General features: G+C 35.4%; 3 protein-coding genes across 3 annotated transcripts; 1 reads left to right on the top strand and 2 right to left on the bottom strand.

The window, feature by feature from the left end:
- Positions 1 to 3,800: 3,800 nt before the first annotated feature.
- LOC133297485 (chloroplast processing peptidase-like) lies at positions 3,801 to 9,614 on the bottom strand. Its single transcript, XM_061496648.1, has 7 exons — positions 9,474 to 9,614; positions 9,112 to 9,347; positions 5,824 to 5,886; positions 5,660 to 5,728; positions 5,247 to 5,333; positions 4,782 to 4,849; positions 3,801 to 4,407 (listed from the first exon to the last, which is right to left on the bottom strand). Exons 2-7 carry the CDS (start codon positions 9,337 to 9,339, stop codon positions 4,338 to 4,340), a joined length of 585 nt encoding a protein of 194 aa, XP_061352632.1. The 5' UTR covers positions 9,340 to 9,347; positions 9,474 to 9,614; the 3' UTR covers positions 3,801 to 4,337.
- Positions 9,615 to 11,846: 2,232 nt separating this feature from the next.
- LOC133297484 (uncharacterized) lies at positions 11,847 to 14,568 on the top strand. Its single transcript, XM_061496647.1, has one exon. The coding sequence runs from the start codon at positions 11,942 to 11,944 to the stop codon at positions 14,168 to 14,170; it is 2,229 nt and encodes a 742-aa protein (XP_061352631.1). The 5' UTR covers positions 11,847 to 11,941; the 3' UTR covers positions 14,171 to 14,568.
- A 180-nt stretch (positions 14,569 to 14,748) lies between these two features.
- LOC133297481 (cyclin-A1-1-like) lies at positions 14,749 to 18,566 on the bottom strand. The gene is made up of 11 exons (XM_061496644.1): positions 18,378 to 18,566; positions 17,909 to 18,290; positions 17,596 to 17,735; positions 17,332 to 17,424; positions 16,994 to 17,127; positions 16,798 to 16,873; positions 16,626 to 16,702; positions 16,497 to 16,530; positions 15,386 to 15,535; positions 15,160 to 15,294; positions 14,749 to 15,012 (listed from the first exon to the last, which is right to left on the bottom strand). Exons 1-11 carry the CDS (start codon positions 18,564 to 18,566, stop codon positions 14,950 to 14,952), a joined length of 1,473 nt encoding a protein of 490 aa, XP_061352628.1. The 3' UTR covers positions 14,749 to 14,949.
- Between the last annotated feature and the right edge of the window lie 794 nt (positions 18,567 to 19,360).

Raw genomic sequence — 19,360 nt, 5'->3', positions numbered from 1 at the left:
CTATGAAATGTGTGAGGGGGCGTGTTAAGATATATAGTCCTACATTGATTGGATGGACAACTAATATGGCATTTATAAGGCTTTGAGCACTCCCACCCCTTGAGCTAGCTTTTGAAGTGATGATCTCAAGGTTCTTTACAGTGTTATCGAGCATCTACCATGGGAGTAGAGTCACTAATGGCGCAAATGGTGGAGCGAGTGCGCCAGTTGAATAAAGACATCGTCAAATTAAAAAGGTCATGTTTATTGGTCACAGGTTCGTGCCTGTAACCATGCCCAGGATTTTTCACCAATGTAGGGTACTAATACAAAGTAAGTATCAAACTAGGGTAGTTGTAAATTTGTTTATCATTGTTGGGTTACATTTTTTCATACTGGCAAGGAACTTAAAACTTTTTTTTTACCATGTAGTCAAGGGACTTAAACATGTTAAAGACAAAATAAAAAAATAAAAAAAATTTATATCATGACCCTTATTACCTTTTTGAGGAGGTGAAGTTCCCGATATTTCTATAATCACAGTGGAAAAAAAATCTGTATAAATATGAGACTCCTACGACATAATAATTATCCAGCTTTAAACTAATTGTCAATTTGTCATGACTCATGAGATTCGTACGACATAATAATTATCCAGCTTTAAACTAATTGTCTTTGCCACTTGAGCTAAGAGGGTTAAATTTTTATTGTTTATTTTTTTTAGTACAGGAAAATAAAAATGTTTAGGTTTTATACAAAGGGATTGTGTTTGGTCATGTTATATAATATAAATTACATCATGTTATAGAGATAAAGTTAGTAGAGTCCACTGTTTAAATAAAAAACAAAAAACAAATTAAACAGTAGACTCCATCAACTTTATCTCTACAACATGATGTAATTTGTGTCATGTAATATGATAATTATATTTCCGTTATATAAAAGGTGACAGGTGACACTGGCACATACACTACTAAAGCCTTTCAGATTATGTTATCAGGTGTCATGTGCTCTAACTTTTTTGCACAGAAAGACAATTCCTCCCTTCTGTCATTACCCCCGTTTAAACCCCTAATTCGCATGGGACAAACACATTTCTATGGGTGTTAACGGATCGAGTCAGGTCGGACTTTAATCTTAAAAAGTCAAATCTATATTTAAATATGTCAATCTGGCCTAGTCTGTTATTTGTTATGAATATAATTATTAGTCTGTGAACTGCCTTAGTTACAAAAAAATAAAAGAAAAAAATATTTGTCATTTTAAATGTCATAAATTTATGTCATTTTAAGAGAGATAGAGACAAGAAAAAAATTTATTTAAAATTTAAATTAAATAAAAATTACCCACTTTCTTTCTCCCATGATTTCCATTTCTTGTGTTTATCTCTTTCTTAAAATGACATAACTTATCTCATTTAAAATGACAAACACCAAACCCAAAATAAAAATATGATTTAATCTGTTAAAAAAAATAAGACAATAAAAATTTATTCAAATAAAATATACTATCAACAATACTAATAATTCCACAAAAAATTACAAATTTAATGTATATCTAAACAATATAATATAGAACAAAATCATTCAAAATGTATATTTAATCAATAAAATAGGATGAAATAGGTTGAAGAGAGAAAGATGGTTATTATGAGTAGTATAAAAAATATAAAATAAAAGTTAGTATATTAGGCCAACCTGAGAGGCTCTAAGGCCGGACTTTTAAATTGGAGTCCGAAGTCTTTTTATTGTATGAGCTTTTATACAAATTTAAGTCTGGTTCCAACAATCAATTTTAAATATGTAAACCTAAACTTTTACGAGTCGGGTCAAATACCCTTATTCGTTTAGCAGCCTTCTCATTTCCATTCCTTACCTCTTTGTTCCAACTCCTTAACCTTTTCTGGCATTCCCTGTAGTCCTTCCAACAGCTCCTTACCCTTTTCTGCTATTTCTATAGTCCCTTCCCACCAATGGCTGACGCACGTCTGCGCAAATGTCCGCACTTGCGGACATAAAAATTTGATTTTAGTTTTTCTTCTTCTTCTTTTTCTTTGTTGCAGGCCCTTATTTATCTCTTGATTCAATATTTATATTAGTCACTATTAATTTTGCAATGCACATGTTAAATATCTTTTTTGTGTTGAGATTAAATGTCAATAAATTTTTTGGCAAAATACTATTTTTCAGGTAGTAACTGAAGAGATAGGATGACTTAATTTTCTGAGTTTGCACACTTTAATCGCTCAACTCAACAATCATTGGACATAGCTTTACTGTCATACTTGCTTCACTGGTAACTAGGGGTGTCAATATAGGTTTTGACACGCGGGTCGACCCGCGACACAACACGAAAATTCGTGTTCGGGTTGACCCGCAAAAAAATTCGTTTTGTGTTCGTGTCGACCCGTATTTTTTTATAATTATTTTTTTATAATTTTTTATTATAATTTTTTTAATTTCAATCCATTTTTTAAATTTTTTTTATCAATTACCGTTTTGACCCCTATTTTACGTGTTATTCGTGTCGTGTCGTGTCGTGTCAATTCGCAAAAAATTCGTGTTGTGTCAATGTTTAATATTTTGACACGAATAAAAATTCGTGTCATGTTAGTGTTGATGTATTCGTGTCGTGTAGAATTCGTGTCGTGTCAACCCGTTTTGACACCCCTACTGGTAACATTTAATTTATGAGAAAAATGTTTATCATTTTAAATAAAGCAACTTGTGTCACTTCACTCTCACAAAAAGGTGAGACCCACACCTTTTTTTTTTGTCCATTCTCTCCCCCGTGATCTATCTCTTTCTCTCCCTTAAAATGACACAACTTTACCTCCTTTAAAATGACACAATTTTACATCCTTTAAAATGACTCACACTTTTCCCTTAATTTATACATTAGTTTCTATCTGCCTAGAATTGTTATTCACCCTATATGTTTTTCCTGCATTGATAAGTCAACTCCTGCCACTAAATGTGCGGACATGAATTAATTTTCCTGAGCCCGCCACTGCTTCCAACAACTCCTTATTCTTTTGAGCCACTCCTATAGCTTCTTTGTTTTTCCCTTTTAAGTATGGAAAATTATACTCTCATGTTACATAAGATTCATCTCTAATCTTACACTCTCATAAAAAGATGTGTCTCATTTTTTTTTCTTTTTTATTTTTTTAAAAGGGTTTGTCTACTCTCATGTTGTAGGAGAGAGTATGTCTTATGCTAAGATACAAAATGATGGGACCCACCACTAAAAAAGAGAGAATAAAATAAAATAAAATAGCAGCACACTTATCGAAGTGTCTATGACATAAGATAGTAGTCTCCTACAACATGAGACTATTATTTCCCTTTTTAAAAATTGGTGAACTCCACTTAATTTATCTCACAACATAAGAGAACTTACCTCGTACAACGTGAGAGAAGTAAAGCTCTTTGAGTATACCGGAAGGTGGAGACATACAGATACATACTTTTTTCTTCCCTCCACCCCCCATTAAGTGGGTTTCATCCGAATAGCATATTAATCTTCCAAAAATTTTGCAAGAGCCAACTGATGGATAGGACACAACTAACAAAAGTCGCAAAAAATGGATATCCGTACACAATTACATACATATATTCCACGCATTTCAAATTCTTCCCTTTGACAAAGTTCTGGTTAATTGAACCATCCAAGTTGCAAACCAGCATGTATCCATACTAACAGAAAACATCACGTTCCAACGGTTCTTTTCATTCAAGTTATCCTCTGGTTTTTGGTAGCAAAGTCGTGCAAGGAAAAGGAACATAATAGTATCTCCAACAGTGACAAAAGGAGGGATATTGCCTAAAGACTTGTATGGCTAAAAATCAAGCTTAGTGAACTAAAAAATGGTAAAAGAATAAAGCAATTATGTTGGAAAAGCTACCAGGACGCTTTTGCCATGTGTCTATTACATGTTTTAACTTTTAAAAGTAAAGTCTCCTGTGGCAATTGAGAAACAAGACTTAAAATGTCCAAAACATGAAAAAGATGTTTGTCTTTCACACATTTCCTTGACTGCAACTTAAATAAGCCTATATTACAAATACTACCAAAGAAACTGAGATTCCTATACGAATATCAGTTAGTAAATGACATGCTTCATTACACAAACAACACTGAACCCTGTAGAAATCGTATGATTTTTTTCTGTAAGTTTGTTTCATGCTCTGAATTAAGGAGCCTCGCTATGAGCATATGAGAAATGATATGATTCGTTAGTGGAACAGCGGGAGGGAACTCTTCTTGGAAATCCCATGGCCTATTATGCCGTCTCCTTGGTCAAACCAAAGTAGAAAAGAATATAGTTCCTCCAGTACATCTCAAATTTATTTGTGTCAAATGTTTGTTGGTCTGTGATAGCACATGACATGTCTTCCAACTATGTTTTTAACAGGAAGTGGTCCCCTGTTCATCATTAGAGAAGGTAAGATTCAAGATGAACAAGAGGTAAAAGTTAATAATATGAGAAAGAGTTTAATTTAAGATTTCCAAACAAAATAGAGATTAAAAACAACAATTCCTTCATACAGTCTTTGTACAACAAGTGTTTCTATAAAAACCAATTTCCCTCATTTCACCTACAGAAAACCCATATTTCTCAAAATTAAAAAAGAGATGTAAAAGTCTACCAAAAAAGAAGAGATGTAAAAATTCATCTAGAAAACAGATCAATTGCATTATATATCAACATATTCAGAAAATCGTCCCTCTCCCATAAGTTTAAAATTAATGGAAAAGGAAAAATGAAAGTACAGTAACTTGTAGAAGAAGTTACTTACCAAACATGGGAATCATAACTATTGTTACGATTATCCCCCAACACATAAACATGGCCTTTTGGCACATACTGCAAGGATAGAAGTAATATGAGGAAAAGAAAAATATGAATCAATAAAAGGCAAATATGAATCAATAAGAAAATAAGGATAGAATTAAGAGAAGTAGTTCGAATTCCAGTCCCAGAACAAACATAAATGGGATGGACAGAACAGGTGATGTTCCACAATGGGCCATCCTTAATCAGATATTATGGAGCTTTTGAAGTTAACCAAGAAAGCCTTTATGCCCAAAACTGTTGACCTCATCTATTCGAAAGATACATAAAGTATAGTTGGCTATTCATGCAAAGCCCATTATCCTGGCAATTTCTACCCCAGCATGTTCATGAATGTGATGGTCACATCATTATTATAGAAAGAAAAAGTAAAATGAAAAAGGGTCATAGCAATCAACAAAGGTCTAACAGTTAATTTTGTTGTGTATGTTGCTGGCTCTGCTATGAAATCTTCCTCCTGAGCTACACCATTGATGTAGAGTCCCCCATGATGAACCTGCAAGGTGTTAGAAGATTCAAGTGAGGAAAACCTTATGTTAGTGTATTCCCCTGTGTTCATCAAACATATCCATTGGAATTAATTTATTACCGGTGCTTGTCATAGTAGCTTGTAAAATAATGCACAAAATGGACCAAATCAAAGAAAAACAAAAACAAAAATATAGCCTTGGTTTCAAAGCTAGTATATTTAGGAATTAATTTTTCATTCCCATGAATCTTCTTGACATATTTGCTAGCTATATTGGCTTTATCAAATTTCTAAATAGATACATAACTTCGGTATAACACTAAAAGAAAGGGAGTTTCATTAGAAATTCATACCTCAACAGTATCTCCTGCTTTTGCAACAACTCTCTTAATAAAAACAACATCTGTTTTGTTTCCAGAAAACTACACAGAAAACCAATCATGTAACCAAACTGGGTCATCAGCTGCTTCCTAGGGATCTGCAAGTAAGCTGTAGATTCTATACCACTACAACATACCTGTGTTGGATCCAGGAACGTTACAATATCATGTATAGCAGGACTCCTGAAGTAATAAGAAGCCTGGGGAAGTTTGCATTAAAAAATAATTTAGATTCATATATTAAAAATGAAGAAAGAAGTATAAAAATAGAGATAAGACCAGAAAATATCCATTGATCTTATTTCTAGAAGTGTTTCTTGCCAGGATGGAAATGGATATATGCTGAACAAATAAGCATGAAACATATAAAGTAACAGACTACCAAACTTAGATTATTGCACAGGAAGTTTCAAAATTGTTGAAATGCCCAAAATTTGTTTCATAATAAGGTAGAGTTTCTCACTAGCTTAAACTTCAAAGCCATTGAAAGAAATAAGCATGAATAACAATGATGATAACAAGCTTCAACCAAAAAATTTCCATTAACTATGCAAATCCTTCATTCTGAACCCTTTTTTGATCACTTTTATTCAGTTATATCTAAGTATAGCATTAAAAGGAATGAAGTTGTTTGATTCACTAATCTACAACAGCATCAAGCTTTTGTCCCAATAGACCTAGTTTCTATCTCCTAAGGTTTTATGTGTACTTATTCTTTTGAAACACATGGCATGTTTTCCACAAGAATTGAAACTTCAATACCACAGGTCTAACTTATTCATTTACAACACTTCATATGAATGAACTTCAGCGACCAAAATCATTCAAAGAAAGCCTTGGCAGGTGATTTTGGAAGATTAAAATATTATATAAGAAAAATTTGTTGCTCAAAACAGCTTTATTTGAAGATATGTGACTCAGTCAATTTCATGCTCTTTTCTTCAATCTTTTTCACTACTTAATTAAAATTCTAGAATGAGATGACAAAGGAAAATAACGAAGGAGAAGGCCAGCTAAAATATGGTTAGTCACTTCAACCAGAGACCTTTGTGCAAACTAGAAATGCTGAATACATGAAAATTGATAAATCAACACAATTAGGACCCTTAATACAAAATATGTTGAAGACTTTAACTTTCAATATGATAGTATCAACTGCCAAAATAACCTTGAAAGCCTCAGCAAACAACCAAGAACAAAATATTACAGGTGCTCGTCGAATTAAACATCAAACCAAGGAAAAATAATCTATTCAACTGTTTTAATATATTAGACCATAGAAGGATCACTTAAAAATATCCAACCTTAAGTGGAGCACACTTCTGGCTCTGCTAGTCCTCACATCACTTGATTGGATGCAATTTATTACATTCCAATCAGAGAGAGAACATTTCCAAATTTCAACATCCCCTTAAGTTAACTTTCATGTATTGGATCACATGCTTAACCATGCAAGTGCAATGCATTGCCTAGATTAAGTAGTTATTCACTTTTAAACCACATGGCTAAACATCTTTGCCATTAATAACCATAATTCTCTCAATCTTATTCCTTGAATTACTAGTCAGAAAATACCGAATAGTTCAAAACTAATTTATATATAAAAGCATACTGAAAGTTATATCTAAATAGTTTAACAAACAAAACATCACACTTAAAAAGCACAAGTCGTAAAAGAATATTAAAAATAAAAAAGTAAATACTGTGGTTGCATTAGATCACAGAAATTATTTTTCTTCAAGATTGATTAGAAAATTTACGGGAGCAAGTGGTCAGGTTGCTCCATTGTGATAGGTAGGTCACGAGTTCAAGTAGGAAACAGCCTCTTCGCAAAAAAGATACAGTAAGGCTGCGTGTCGTTGATGAGTACCCTCATAAAGTTGGGAAACCTTTGTACACTGGGTTTTCCCTTTTTTATTGATTAAGAAATCTAAAGCAGATACCTCAAATCTGGAATATCCACGAATTCTGGTACATGCAAAGATAAAGCACAACTAATAATGTCAAATCAACTGGTCATTCATAGAATTTTTTCCATCAGAGTATATTATTACTAGGCTTCACAAGAAAAGGGAATTTCCTCCATATGCTAGCTAAAGAGCATAGTTTATTTTAAGGTATATAATCCCATGGAAAGATTACCACGATTAGATATCAATAAATACATGAAAACCAACTCCTCATAAGAGATAAGGGAAAACTTCCATACATTAAATTAGGACTTCAGCTTAAACTGCCGAAAAGGATATATTACCAACATTATCCTCCAGCAAACTTGAACTTAAGTCCATTCAACAACTTGTCAGGGATTATATTCAATGTCATAAATAAGAAAACAGATAATGCAATTTCTGCATATGAATCGAGAATCAAGAGTTTTAGGAAGATATAAAGGAATTTCAAACCCCAATCACAGTTTGCTTGTAGAAAGCTGTAATATGAAGCTCACAACAAAACCAATCATGTTAACTGGTAAATTCATAACTCGTTCAAAATTTATCCTTCAGTTGCAACTTGCAAGCAGCAATGCATTTTATTTAAATCATAAAAGAAGAACAACTTATTGAATATCTATTTTTTGTGCTTATCTGATTTCCTTGTAAAACAGGGAAAGGAAGTACTGTTTGTATTGGTTCTAGAGAATATGAAGATCTTTTCTCCCAAAAAAAAAAAAAAACTGTTTAACTCTTGGAATCTAAACATGATTATGAAATGTTAACAATGATTAGCTGTGAAACTTGTAGAATCATATTCATCTTTTAATAAATTGATAAATTTGAATAGTAAAATATCCATAATCCATTATGCTTGGTTAGTAGGTGGAAAGTGGGAAGATGGAAAGTTAAAATGTATTTGAATACAAAAAAAGTCTAGGTACAACCATCCATTGGAATCTTTCAGGACACAAACCTAAAAAGGCATTGAAAGAACACTTCTAGGGTTCTCCTAAGTGAAATATGCCAGAATATACGATCAAACACAAACAATTGCTACAACTTTAGGCCTGAAAATAAGCAGCATTGGAAAAGATAAACTTACATGCTCAAGAAAAGATGCCACCGGGTCAACGGCTTATAACTTATTATTGTGGATACTCCAATTAGTAGCAACAGTAGATGACAGTGATAGTAGCAGAAAGGAAGGGAGATGGAGGGGGAAGAAACAAAAACACTATCAGGCTATCAGTTATGGTATTCCACTTAGAGAAAAACAAGATGCATGCAAATCCAAATTGGGACATATGGAAACGTTCTAGTTCTAAGGACAACTAAAACTGCGAAAGTATTCCAAAGAAGATAAAGGTCCTACTCCCACGTCAAACAATGAGATCATGTATAAAGGTAGATCATGAATCAAGGAAAGAAACAAAAAAAAAGGGGGGGAATAAGGTCAAAACTCAAAACAAGAAGAATATATTTGTGTACCTTTTCTACAATAATTCGATCGCCAACACGAAGGGTGGGGTACATAGAAGATGAGGGTATGTAACGAAGCTCAGAGAAGGTAGACCAGAGAAGAACAACCACCAAAAGCCTCAAGAAGCCGTCAAGACCAGGCCATCGAAGGAAGCCCCAACTCTGACATGGCATCCATTGCAGGGAAGGATAAGTGATCAGAAAGTGGTACAATGCAGAGGGCCTCAAGAAGCTCATGACTCAAACTGCATATATGAGGAAAACCAGACAAAATGTCACTTAATGAATTGAAGACTTACACAACTCATCCTTTAATAAGTAAAGTTCAAAACTTCGATCAAGGTCGAAATGGAGATAATCACACTTTGTACCTCGAATTCAAGAGTTGCAGAGTGTGAAATGATGAGATTTTTTTGCTTTTGACTGAAATGGAACGAGTTCGGATGAAATTGGAGAAGAGAGAGAGAGAGAGAGATGCGAAAAGATACTTAGTGACCAAGTTTCCTAAAAAAATAAGAGAGAGAAAGAAAAGAAGCATACGCGGTTTTGTCCACAAAAAATGTAATGTTCCGTCTATGGTTGTGTTAGTCAAACCGCAACACAAATGTTCTTCGAACCGGGAGGGCAATGTAACCAACAAAACAACCATGGTTTTCTTTCTTTTTTCAGACAAATAGGGAAATGAAAAATAAATTAAAAACTTTAAATATTTTAATGATGAAAAAATGCAGCAATATCTGTTAACGGAGAAGATTTTTGGTGCTCTCAGACACCAATTTTTTAATAATTCAAACCAATAAAGATGTGACAACTAATTAGAAGAGAGGAAAGAGTAAAAAAAAAAATGTATACAAGTGTCACTAATGATAATAGGGAATAATCTGATAAACTAAAGCTTTTTTTTTTTTTGGAAATGGTAAACTAAAGTTTATAATATTTACTCCATAATAAATTGAATTGCCGTTGAATAATATTTTTAAGGAGTTAATATTTATCTTATTGTAGGAGATAAATTTTATCTCTACATATCAAATTGTGTGGAATTCATATGAGTCCATATGAGAAGAAAAGAGAAAAAAAAATTACATATGTATGTAAGAAATAAATTTATCTCTAACAATACGAGAAACAATAAACCCAATTTTTAAAGGAAAAAATATTTGTCATTTTAGTTAAAAATAGTATTTTTTTTTAAATTTAAATTAAAAAAAATCTCTCCCCCTCCCCCTCCATGATTTTCATTGTTTATCTCTTTTTTTTTTGGTATCTCCATTGTCTATCTCTTTATCTCACTTAAAATGATACAATTTTATGTCCTTTAAAAAGACAAACACTAATCACATTTTTAAATAATAACTTTTCATTCTGTAAAATATTTTATGTAAAAACACATTAGCATACGTTGTTATTATCTTATTATTGTTCGGCCAACAAAAATGAAGTCTGAAAAATACATACAGTCGAAGTCTTTTAGCACCCCAACCCAACTCTTTAAGTTTGTGTATTTAGGTGAGAGTATTTGCAAACTTTATTTTTTATTTTAATTTTACAAAATTAATTTAAGCACACTAAGCTAAAAATAATATTTTATATTTTAAAACTTTATCTTAAAAAAATTGATGCACTTTTAATTCAAAACAAACATACATACAAATGTTAAGTGAAATCACAATTTAGAATCGATCCGTCCATTTATTTAAATACCTACCAGCTTCACCTTTGAGGCCATAAGAGTGATAATACATTAACTATAGTTTATGACAAGTGAAGTATATACAAAATAAAACTATAATATCAAAGTAAATTGAGATTCTGACAGTGATAATATAAAAGTAAAAAGAACATACCTAATGAGAACATTCTTATTCATAGTGAGGAAGCAATTAATGAAGTTTGTCCATAGTATAGAAATGATATCTTAACCTAGTGTAAAATGTAAAACTTTGGTTGAGTGTTAAAAGTAAAATCTTAACTCAAGATATCATAGGTAATACCTTGAGATGAGATAATAAAAATAAGAATTTTCCTAAAATCACAATTTAGATCCGTCCATACCTTCAAATAGATACCAGCTTCACCTTAGAGGTCATAAGAGTGCTAATACGATAGTTTATGACAAGTATCTATAAAGTAGACTATATGTGCAAGTCATTTGATATTCTGGCAATATGATAATATAAAAGTAAAAAGAACATACTTATAACTAATGAGAACATCCTTATTTATAGGTATGTACAAAAAAAGAAAAAAAGAACATCCTCAGTAAATAATTTTTTTTTTTTGGAAACAAGTTAGGAATATTTTAACTTATTACTCGGGTGGTGTAAAACTTCGGACTGTCCAAGAATATATTGAAGCCTGCAAACACCAAACATGCCCTAATAACAATGGCCCAACAGAGCTACAAGACCAAACAATGCCATAATAACAAAGGCCCGAAAGACCTACAAAATATGTAACGCACAAGACATATGAAACCAAATAACCAGTCAGTACTCCTCACTTCACTGGAGTCCAGTGTCCAGGAAGGACCAGAACCACAAATACTGATAGCCTTCGATTCCCCTTACTTTCACAGCACCAATAAAAAAGTTCTTGCAAGAAATATCTGCAGCAGACGTCATTGCACACGACAAATATTTGAATAAAAAAATGAAGAAATAAATACTGTCTGAAAAAAGAAAAAAGACATCTCTTCAAATATACATACATCTTTATACTTATTATAACATACCAAGGTTTGGCTTCCAAATATCTGTGATGAATAAAAATTGCCACGATATGAGTCCAGAGATATCTCCAACGTCCAATAATACCCAAAGGATAAAAATTGACAGATATGGACAAGGATATATTAGAATGGCCCCACCTTATCACATTTTTTATTTTTTATTTTTTTCACCTGAATACAAGTTCTTCAAAGGTAAAGGTGCATTTGCATTCATCATCATCAGCATTCACCACCACACGATTCCCCTCTTCCTTCTCAGAAACAATGAAAGCACTACGGTACTTACCTTTTCTGTGGGTAGTGTTACTGTTACCCTTACGTAGTGCAGCTGAGGAAGCTTCAAGCAGCATCATCTTCACTACACTTGGCAGAGCTTACTATGCTTTCGACATCTATTCCCTCCCAATTCAACAACACCGATCCACTCCTAACAAAGAATTACGAATCACCGATGGTCACTCCGTCAATTTCAACGGCCACTTCACCAACCACACCAATATCCAACTTCCCAACGACCCGCCACCTCTGCAACTCGTTTACGTTACGGAGAGAAACGGCTTCCCCACCATATACTACGACGCCGTTTATACAACCACAACTAGGAGAAAAAGATCAGCTCTTGAATCTGTTGTTGCAGATAGAATCCAAGTTCCTCTTTTACCAAATCAAGTTTCTATGAAAGACAAGCCTACTGTGACACCCGATGGCGAATATTTGGTTTATGTATCCACCCACGAGGACCCGGGTTTGCCACGTGTCAGTTGGGCTGCGGTTTACTCCACCCACCTCAAATCGGGTCTGACCCGAAGGCTCACCCCGTACGGCGAGGCTGATTTCAGCCCCGCCGTGTCTCCGTCAGGTACCTTGACGGCGGTGGCATCCTACGGCGCTGACGGTTGGGACGGTGAGGTAGAGGATTTAACTACCGACATCTATGTTTTCTTAACTCGAGATGGAACTCAGCGAGTCAAGGTTGTTGAACACGGTGGCTGGCCCTGTTGGGTCGACGATCGCACTCTTTACTTTCACCGGAGAGGCGATGACCAGTGGTGGAGTATTTACAGAGCGATTCTCGGTGACTCGGTGGTGATCGAACGAGTCACCCCACCGGGTCTCCACGCGTTCACACCTGCAACCTCACCGGGAAATAACAAGTTCATCGCCGTCGCAACGAGAAGGCCGGGGTCGAGTTTTCGTCATGTTGAGCTATTCGACCTGGTTAACAACGAGTTCAAGGAGCTGACTCGCTTGGTTTCGCCTCGGGCTCACCACCTCAACCCGTTCATCTCGCCCGATTCGTCGCGGGTCGGGTACCACAAGTGCAGGGGAGAACCCAACGGAAAGGAAAGTAGCCCCCAGTTGTTGCTAGAGAATGTTCGGAGCCCCGTGCCCGGTCTAACTCTCTTCCGGTTCGTCGGTTCTTTTCCGGTTTTCTCACCCTCTGGGGACCAAATCGCTTACGTTGGGTTGCCTGGTATTTATGTAGTGAACCGGGACGGTTCGAACTTGCGAAAGATTTCCGACGTTACTGTCTTCTCGACCGCGTGGGACCCGGTTCGACCCGGAGTTATTTACACTGCCATCGGCGAAACATTTGCTTCGGAGAGCTCCGAGGTTGATATTGTATCCATCAACATTAACAAGAAGAGTCTCAAGAGATTGACCCTGGACGGTGAGAACAACGCTTTTCCGTCACTCTCGCCCGACGGAAAATGGATAGTGTTCCGGTCGGGTCGGTCGGGTCATAAGAACCTGTACGTGATGGATGCGGTTGGTGGAGAGAGAAACGGGCTTAGAAGGTTGACGGAGGGTCCATGGTCTGACACAATGTGCAATTGGTCACCTGATGGAGAATGGATCGCTTTTGCATCGGACCGGCATGACCCGGGTAGTGGGAGCTTCGAGATTTACCTGATCCACCCGGATGGAACCGGGTTGAGGAAGCTGATTCAAAGCGGGTCGGGTGGGAGGACAAACCACCCGTATTTTAGCCCGGATGGGAAGAGTATAGTGTTCACATCAGACTATGCTGGCATATCAGCAGAGCCAATCTCCAACCCGCATCACTACCAGCCATATGGTGAAATATTCACCGTTAGATTGGATGGTTCAGGTATCCAGAGATTGACCCATAATTCGTACGAGGATGGAACCCCTGCTTGGTCACCTAAATATATGAAGCCAGTGAATGTTGAGAGGCCGAAGGGTCCCTATTGCTCTTTTGAAGATTGTCATTGGCTCAACAACATACCAAATGGGACAGTTGCGGGTGTGACTGCTGCTGCTAGTGCTATGAGTATGACTAGCCCTGTATCAAATGCTCAGTGCGGTTTATAAATGTTGGTGCCATTTTCTGCTCTAATATTTGTGTAAGCCATCAATTATCTACTGCTGAATAACGAGTTTGGTACTGTTAAGTTGCATGTATGATACTTCAGTAAATGTGGGATGTAAATATTATAGGTTGTACGTGTTTTATTAATGTGATTTTGATGATGCTTGTAAGGCCGGTCATTTTATATACTTTAGGCCTTCCCCTTGTGTAGTGGGGGTACTAGACAGAAGCAGCTCTAGAAATGGAAGCATGTGAAACGTCATATGTATATATAATTATTGTGCTCTTTTTAAAAACCTTTTAAGGATTAGGTTGTGAAATTTAGCAATCTCCCAAGGCACGGTATGACTTGAGCCAAGCTCTATTATGGTTTATTGATGCTATATTAAAAAAAATGCAGAATTGCTTAAGCAGGTTTAAGGTAAGCAGTGGTATTAATAGATCCTCTCAGTTCAACAGTATTAAATACCCTTTTCCCAGGGCGCCGCAAGGCTTGGATAAATTGGACAATATTTAGACATTGGCTTCTTCTAGCCCTTAATGATGCAGAAGCAGTAGCTAATAATACAAGTTGCCTCTTGAAGCGTTGATTTTTTGTGAATTTGTGGGGGCATCAACGGTATGCACATCAAAATAAGCAGATACAAAATTTCTAATTACGATGAAAGGGGTTGGCAACTACATTATACAGTGTACAGAGAAGAAGTGCCTTCTCTCTCGGGACAGAAGTTAAGTCAATCTAAGCCTATCATCCAACCGGAAATTGGACTGTCATCTCTGCTCAATTCTGAAAAAATTCCGGAGGTATTGATGCAGGGCAGTACTTCTTGGCCACATATTTGTACTGAAACACAAATAAATTATGAGATAGGACTCCAATAGATTATATGGTAACAAGTGAACAACAAAGCAAATGCGTGTGTGCTTTTAAAGAGAGGAGGAGGGGTGGAGTCCTATTCCTGCATGCAAGATAACAAGGCAAGATGTTTACCTTGTGCTGACTGTATTTCTCCCTAATTGCAGGCAAATTAGAATTAGGGCTATTACAACAAAGGCGATGGAGATCCTTTACACAAAGACACAAATCAGAAGGCTGGTAGAGGGTGTAATGCTGCAATGTGGAATTCTGTTGAAAAAACAGAAAAACTAAGTCAAGCATACCAATAAATAAAACCCCGTAATGATGGTACACATAATCTTAGTTATTAGCAACATACCCAAGGTTTCTTTGAAGGAAGAAGTATAAATTTGGCCAGGAAAATTGCAGAAGCAGCTATAAGTGATGGAGCATAACAAAGCATGCTGTACTCCAAGAGAGACAATTCGGCAATATAGTTTGTCAAGCACTCTAGTTGCAGTGAAGGGACCTGAGAAATCCATGGATAAAACCACCAAAGAATGGGGCAATACTTTAGAAATGGAATTCATAACAATAATTATAATTATATGCAAAATAGATCATGAACAAGAACAACAAATTTGAAATAGCCACCAGCAATGGTATCTTTTTTACGTAGCAACAACTACAAGTACCACTGCTATTATATTATATTTCTTTTGACTTCAATTAGAAATTAATTATAATGAACCAATTATTAAAAGAATTCAAATGCATTCTAGGAATTCCAAATGTGTGTGGATATATAAAGCCAATGATGATATCAAAATCTACTTTTTTTTGGATATAAGGGTGGGAATTGAACACATAATTTTGTACAAACTACCACAATTCCTCGCCATTAGATCAATCCAAATGGCTTAATATCAAAGCCTCTATTATTAAATATTCTAGAGTTTGATTATTGTCCCCCTCATTTTCTAAATGATTATTGTCCACCCTTGTATCTACTTTTTTTTGGATATAAGGGTGGGAATTGAACACATAATTTTGTACAAACTACCACAATTCCTCATCAATCCAAATGGCTTAATATCAAAGCCTCTATTATTAAATATTCTAGAGTTTGATTATTATCCCCCTCATTTTCTAAATAATTAATAAATAAATAAATTTAAACAAAAGGTAGGTATCTGAAATCTTATTTCTCAGCCTAATGCTCTTTAAAAAAGGCAACAATGTTATCGGAGCCTCTATAGAATTCCATTCTTCTTGTCTCATTAAATTAAATAAAAGCATCGACCATCCTTCACCCCCACTGCTTAAAGTATGGTTTTATTGCATTTCTAACTCTAATTAATAATTTAGAATCGATATGCGTATAATTGCAAAGCAATGTCCCTGTGAATAACATGGTCCAACATTATATGAACATTTCCTATGGCACTGACGCATAACTTATAAATGGCCAGCTTAAGCAGGGAAGATACCTCGTCGACTCCTTGAGCTGCACGAACAAATCTTCTGAAAAAATATTTTAAAAGAAAAAGTGATGTATTAGAGATCAGCGTAAAAGAACTTCGTAAAGGTCAAGCTGATAATCATCCCTTAACTACTACCTTAAGAAACATTTAATTGTTGGGGCTGTCATTTCGAACTTTAGAAAATTCAAGACAGTAGATTCCATCTGCAAAACCTGCATCGAATAATTTGCTTGAGATTTGAACACTTCAAATACTATAAACAAGTAACTAGAAACCGCAAAATTAAACCAAAGAATTCAACTCAAACCTCATCTTTGAAGTACGTGTTATCAGTTATATAACAAAATTCCTCCACCTGAGGTGCACAGATCTCCTCATATTTACTGCCAACAAGAACCAAAAACCAAATTTTATTTCTGCGTCCCTTTATATCAATCCTAGAAAAAAATATGGTAGAAACCCCATCAATCAGAAAAACACGAGGGACTTATATGATTCCTTACGAGGCAATCATCATGGAAGCAACACCAAGTAGTTGTAGCCTTTGCCTATTCATCACATTCCCTGAAAGATACCGATCTATGTAATTTACTGTCAAATACAATGTATCAGGTACAAGTCTGTACTCTTCAGCCACCTGTAATCAGAAATAGATATTTAGCATAGGCAAGAAGTTGTGATAGTTCAGTCTAATTTAAGACATGATATTGCCAAAAATAAAGTAAATTTCACATTTGCAATTATTTAATAATATCAATATGTTCGAACTTCACATGTGTCAAGACTCAAAGTAGGGGGTGTAAAATCCACATGACCAATTTACTATATAAACAAACATTACCTCCACAAGCCAGTCAATCAATATAGCACGCATGCTGGGATTTATGTCCTTCTGAATTTTCTCCATGAAGTCTGCTGAAGGCCTTTTCTTTGCCTAAGATTCCAGAAATTGGAAAAGATAAGAATACTTGGAATAAATAATAATTATTTTGATAGCTAAATTTGGCATATTTCTGGCCGTGAAAACCAGAATAAATCATAATGTTCCACATAGAAAATGCAAACACAACAGAGATTACCGTTAACAGGGAAAATGAAGCTTTACCTCAGATGCACGTAGGTGCTTGTAGATATCACAAGCAACGGATGCACAGAGTTGTGGATCCATGTAATTATTATCAACATTGAAAAATTTGTCTGTTTTTTCCAACTCAACAAGTATGTCTCTACTGCACAAGTTGCCGCCTGCAAACAAATTGATAATCCTACATTAGAAGGCACTAATAGTAATACTACTACCAAAAGGGTAAAAGAAAAAAATCATATCCCAAATAATCAAAAAAGATCAGTACAGAAGTCAAGCCAACGAGACTAGCTAAATAGGCAACATGAAAAGAAAAACTGCAACAATATGAAACCTGCTTGCTCTGCAGTATCAGAGATGTTAAGATTCTTCAACGTCTTTCCCTCAATCGAATCGAGTCCTGAAATATCACTGTTGTCCAGATATTCAATTTCAGGACTCTTGAAAGAATCACAAGACATTGTCTCATCCATAGAAACTGACATCCCATCTGATTTACTCGGCGAAAACTCCATGTTGCTTGAAACATGAACAGTGACGGTGGCAACAGACGGAGCATCTTCAATCCTTTCTGGGAAACAAGTAGCTTTAGGAAAAACAACGGTAGCAGGTTTAACATTGGGCAAATTGGGTATTTTATTGCCGGAAATTGCTGAGCTAGTTGTGCATGCTAGAGGCTCTTTCTTGGTCTTTGCAACTTTAGTTCCGCATGGTACCTAACAACATCAATGTTATTTAATTTAATTTAATTTAATTTAATTTTTGAAGCAATTAAAGAAGTGAAAGGATCAAAGGATGAATACCAAAGAAGATGATTGGGCTGAGTTGCGTGGAGGAGCAATGTGATTGGTGAGGTTAGTGAGAGGTGCTCGCTTCTTAGCCAAAACCTTCTTGGCGTTGTTGTTTGAGGATGATGCAGATGCAGGTGCATTGCGCTTGGCCAAAGATGATGTTGTTGAGGACGAAAACGATGAACTACGATTCTGGCTCATCCTTTTTTCAAAATTCGATTTGTTTCACAATTACAAATTTACAATTACAAGAACGCTTCTTTCTTGGCTTTAGCTCTATACAAGAACCAACCAAGACTGTTTCAGAGAGAGAGAGAAAGAAAGAAAGAGAGCGTTACTGTTTCTTTATGTTACGCTTTTATTTCTTTGAGACTTTTGCAGAATAAAGAAAGAGAGAGAGAGATTGTGTTTGTGTGTGTGAGTGTAATAAATTTGTTTATATTGTTTATATTTATTAATAGTACTTTGGAGGCGGGGAAACGGGTTGGTTTCAAATGGGGACAGATCTGGGCCGTTGATCTGGCTCGGTATTCGTTAGCTTAGGAGCGGGGGTGGAACATGTGGGGCCCAACATGCTTCCGTTGATTTGAAAATGGAGGGATATGATTGGCTGTTAACGGCCACGCTGGCAAGGTGACAGGCCGTGAACTCGGATCGGAGTTTTCGGTTTGAATTTGAATTCAAACGGTCACTGGATATGTCGTTAGCTGCTGCTTTTGCGAATCCAATTCCCAACCCTAGTCATGCTTGCCACATTTTGATATTCAAATGCCTGTTCTGAAATTTAAATTAAATTATGCAAAATTTAAATTTGTGTGTGGAGGGGCTACGCAAATTGAAATATCTGTCATTTAAGGGAAGAAAATCTATGACATTATGATATATTTTGTACAGGAATAATATTATTTCTTCTATCCATAAATAATTGTCATTTATGATTTTGTACGATGATCATCAAGAAATTTATTAAGTATGAGTATATTTGACTAAATTAA

This window comes from Gastrolobium bilobum, unplaced genomic scaffold (genome assembly GCF_033153095.1).
Source record: "Gastrolobium bilobum isolate Gb01-03AN ecotype WA unplaced genomic scaffold, APGP_CSIRO_Gbil_v1 utg117450, whole genome shotgun sequence".
Taxonomy (NCBI): Eukaryota; Viridiplantae; Streptophyta; class Magnoliopsida; order Fabales; family Fabaceae; genus Gastrolobium; species Gastrolobium bilobum.
The sequence above is the reverse complement of the archived record's forward strand: the minus strand, read 5'-3'. Positions and strand labels throughout refer to the sequence as shown.

Excerpts from the sequence above, each read along its gene's own strand:
- LOC133297484 (XM_061496647.1), top strand. The coding sequence starts at position 11,942 with ATGGACAAGGATATATTAGAATGGCCCCACCTTATCACATTTTTTATT.
- LOC133297481 (XM_061496644.1), bottom strand. The coding sequence starts at position 18,566 with ATGAGCCAGAATCGTAGTTCATCGTTTTCGTCCTCAACAACATCATCT. Across the intron at positions 17,425-17,595 it reads AGCACCTACGTGCATCTGAG|GCAAAGAAAAGGCCTTCAGC; the intron begins GTAAAGCTTCAT and ends CTGGAATCTTAG. Across the intron at positions 16,874-16,993 it reads GCTTCCATGATGATTGCCTC|TAAATATGAGGAGATCTGTG; the intron begins GTAAGGAATCAT and ends TCTTGTTGGCAG.
- LOC133297485 (XM_061496648.1), bottom strand. The coding sequence starts at position 9,339 with ATGAGCTTCTTGAGGCCCTCTGCATTGTACCACTTTCTGATCACTTAT. Across the intron at positions 5,334-5,659 it reads AAGCAGGAGATACTGTTGAG|GTTCATCATGGGGGACTCTA; the intron begins GTATGAATTTCT and ends AACACCTTGCAG. Across the intron at positions 4,408-4,781 it reads AGTTATGATTCCCATGTTTG|GGGACCACTTCCTGTTAAAA; the intron begins GTAAGTAACTTC and ends AATGATGAACAG.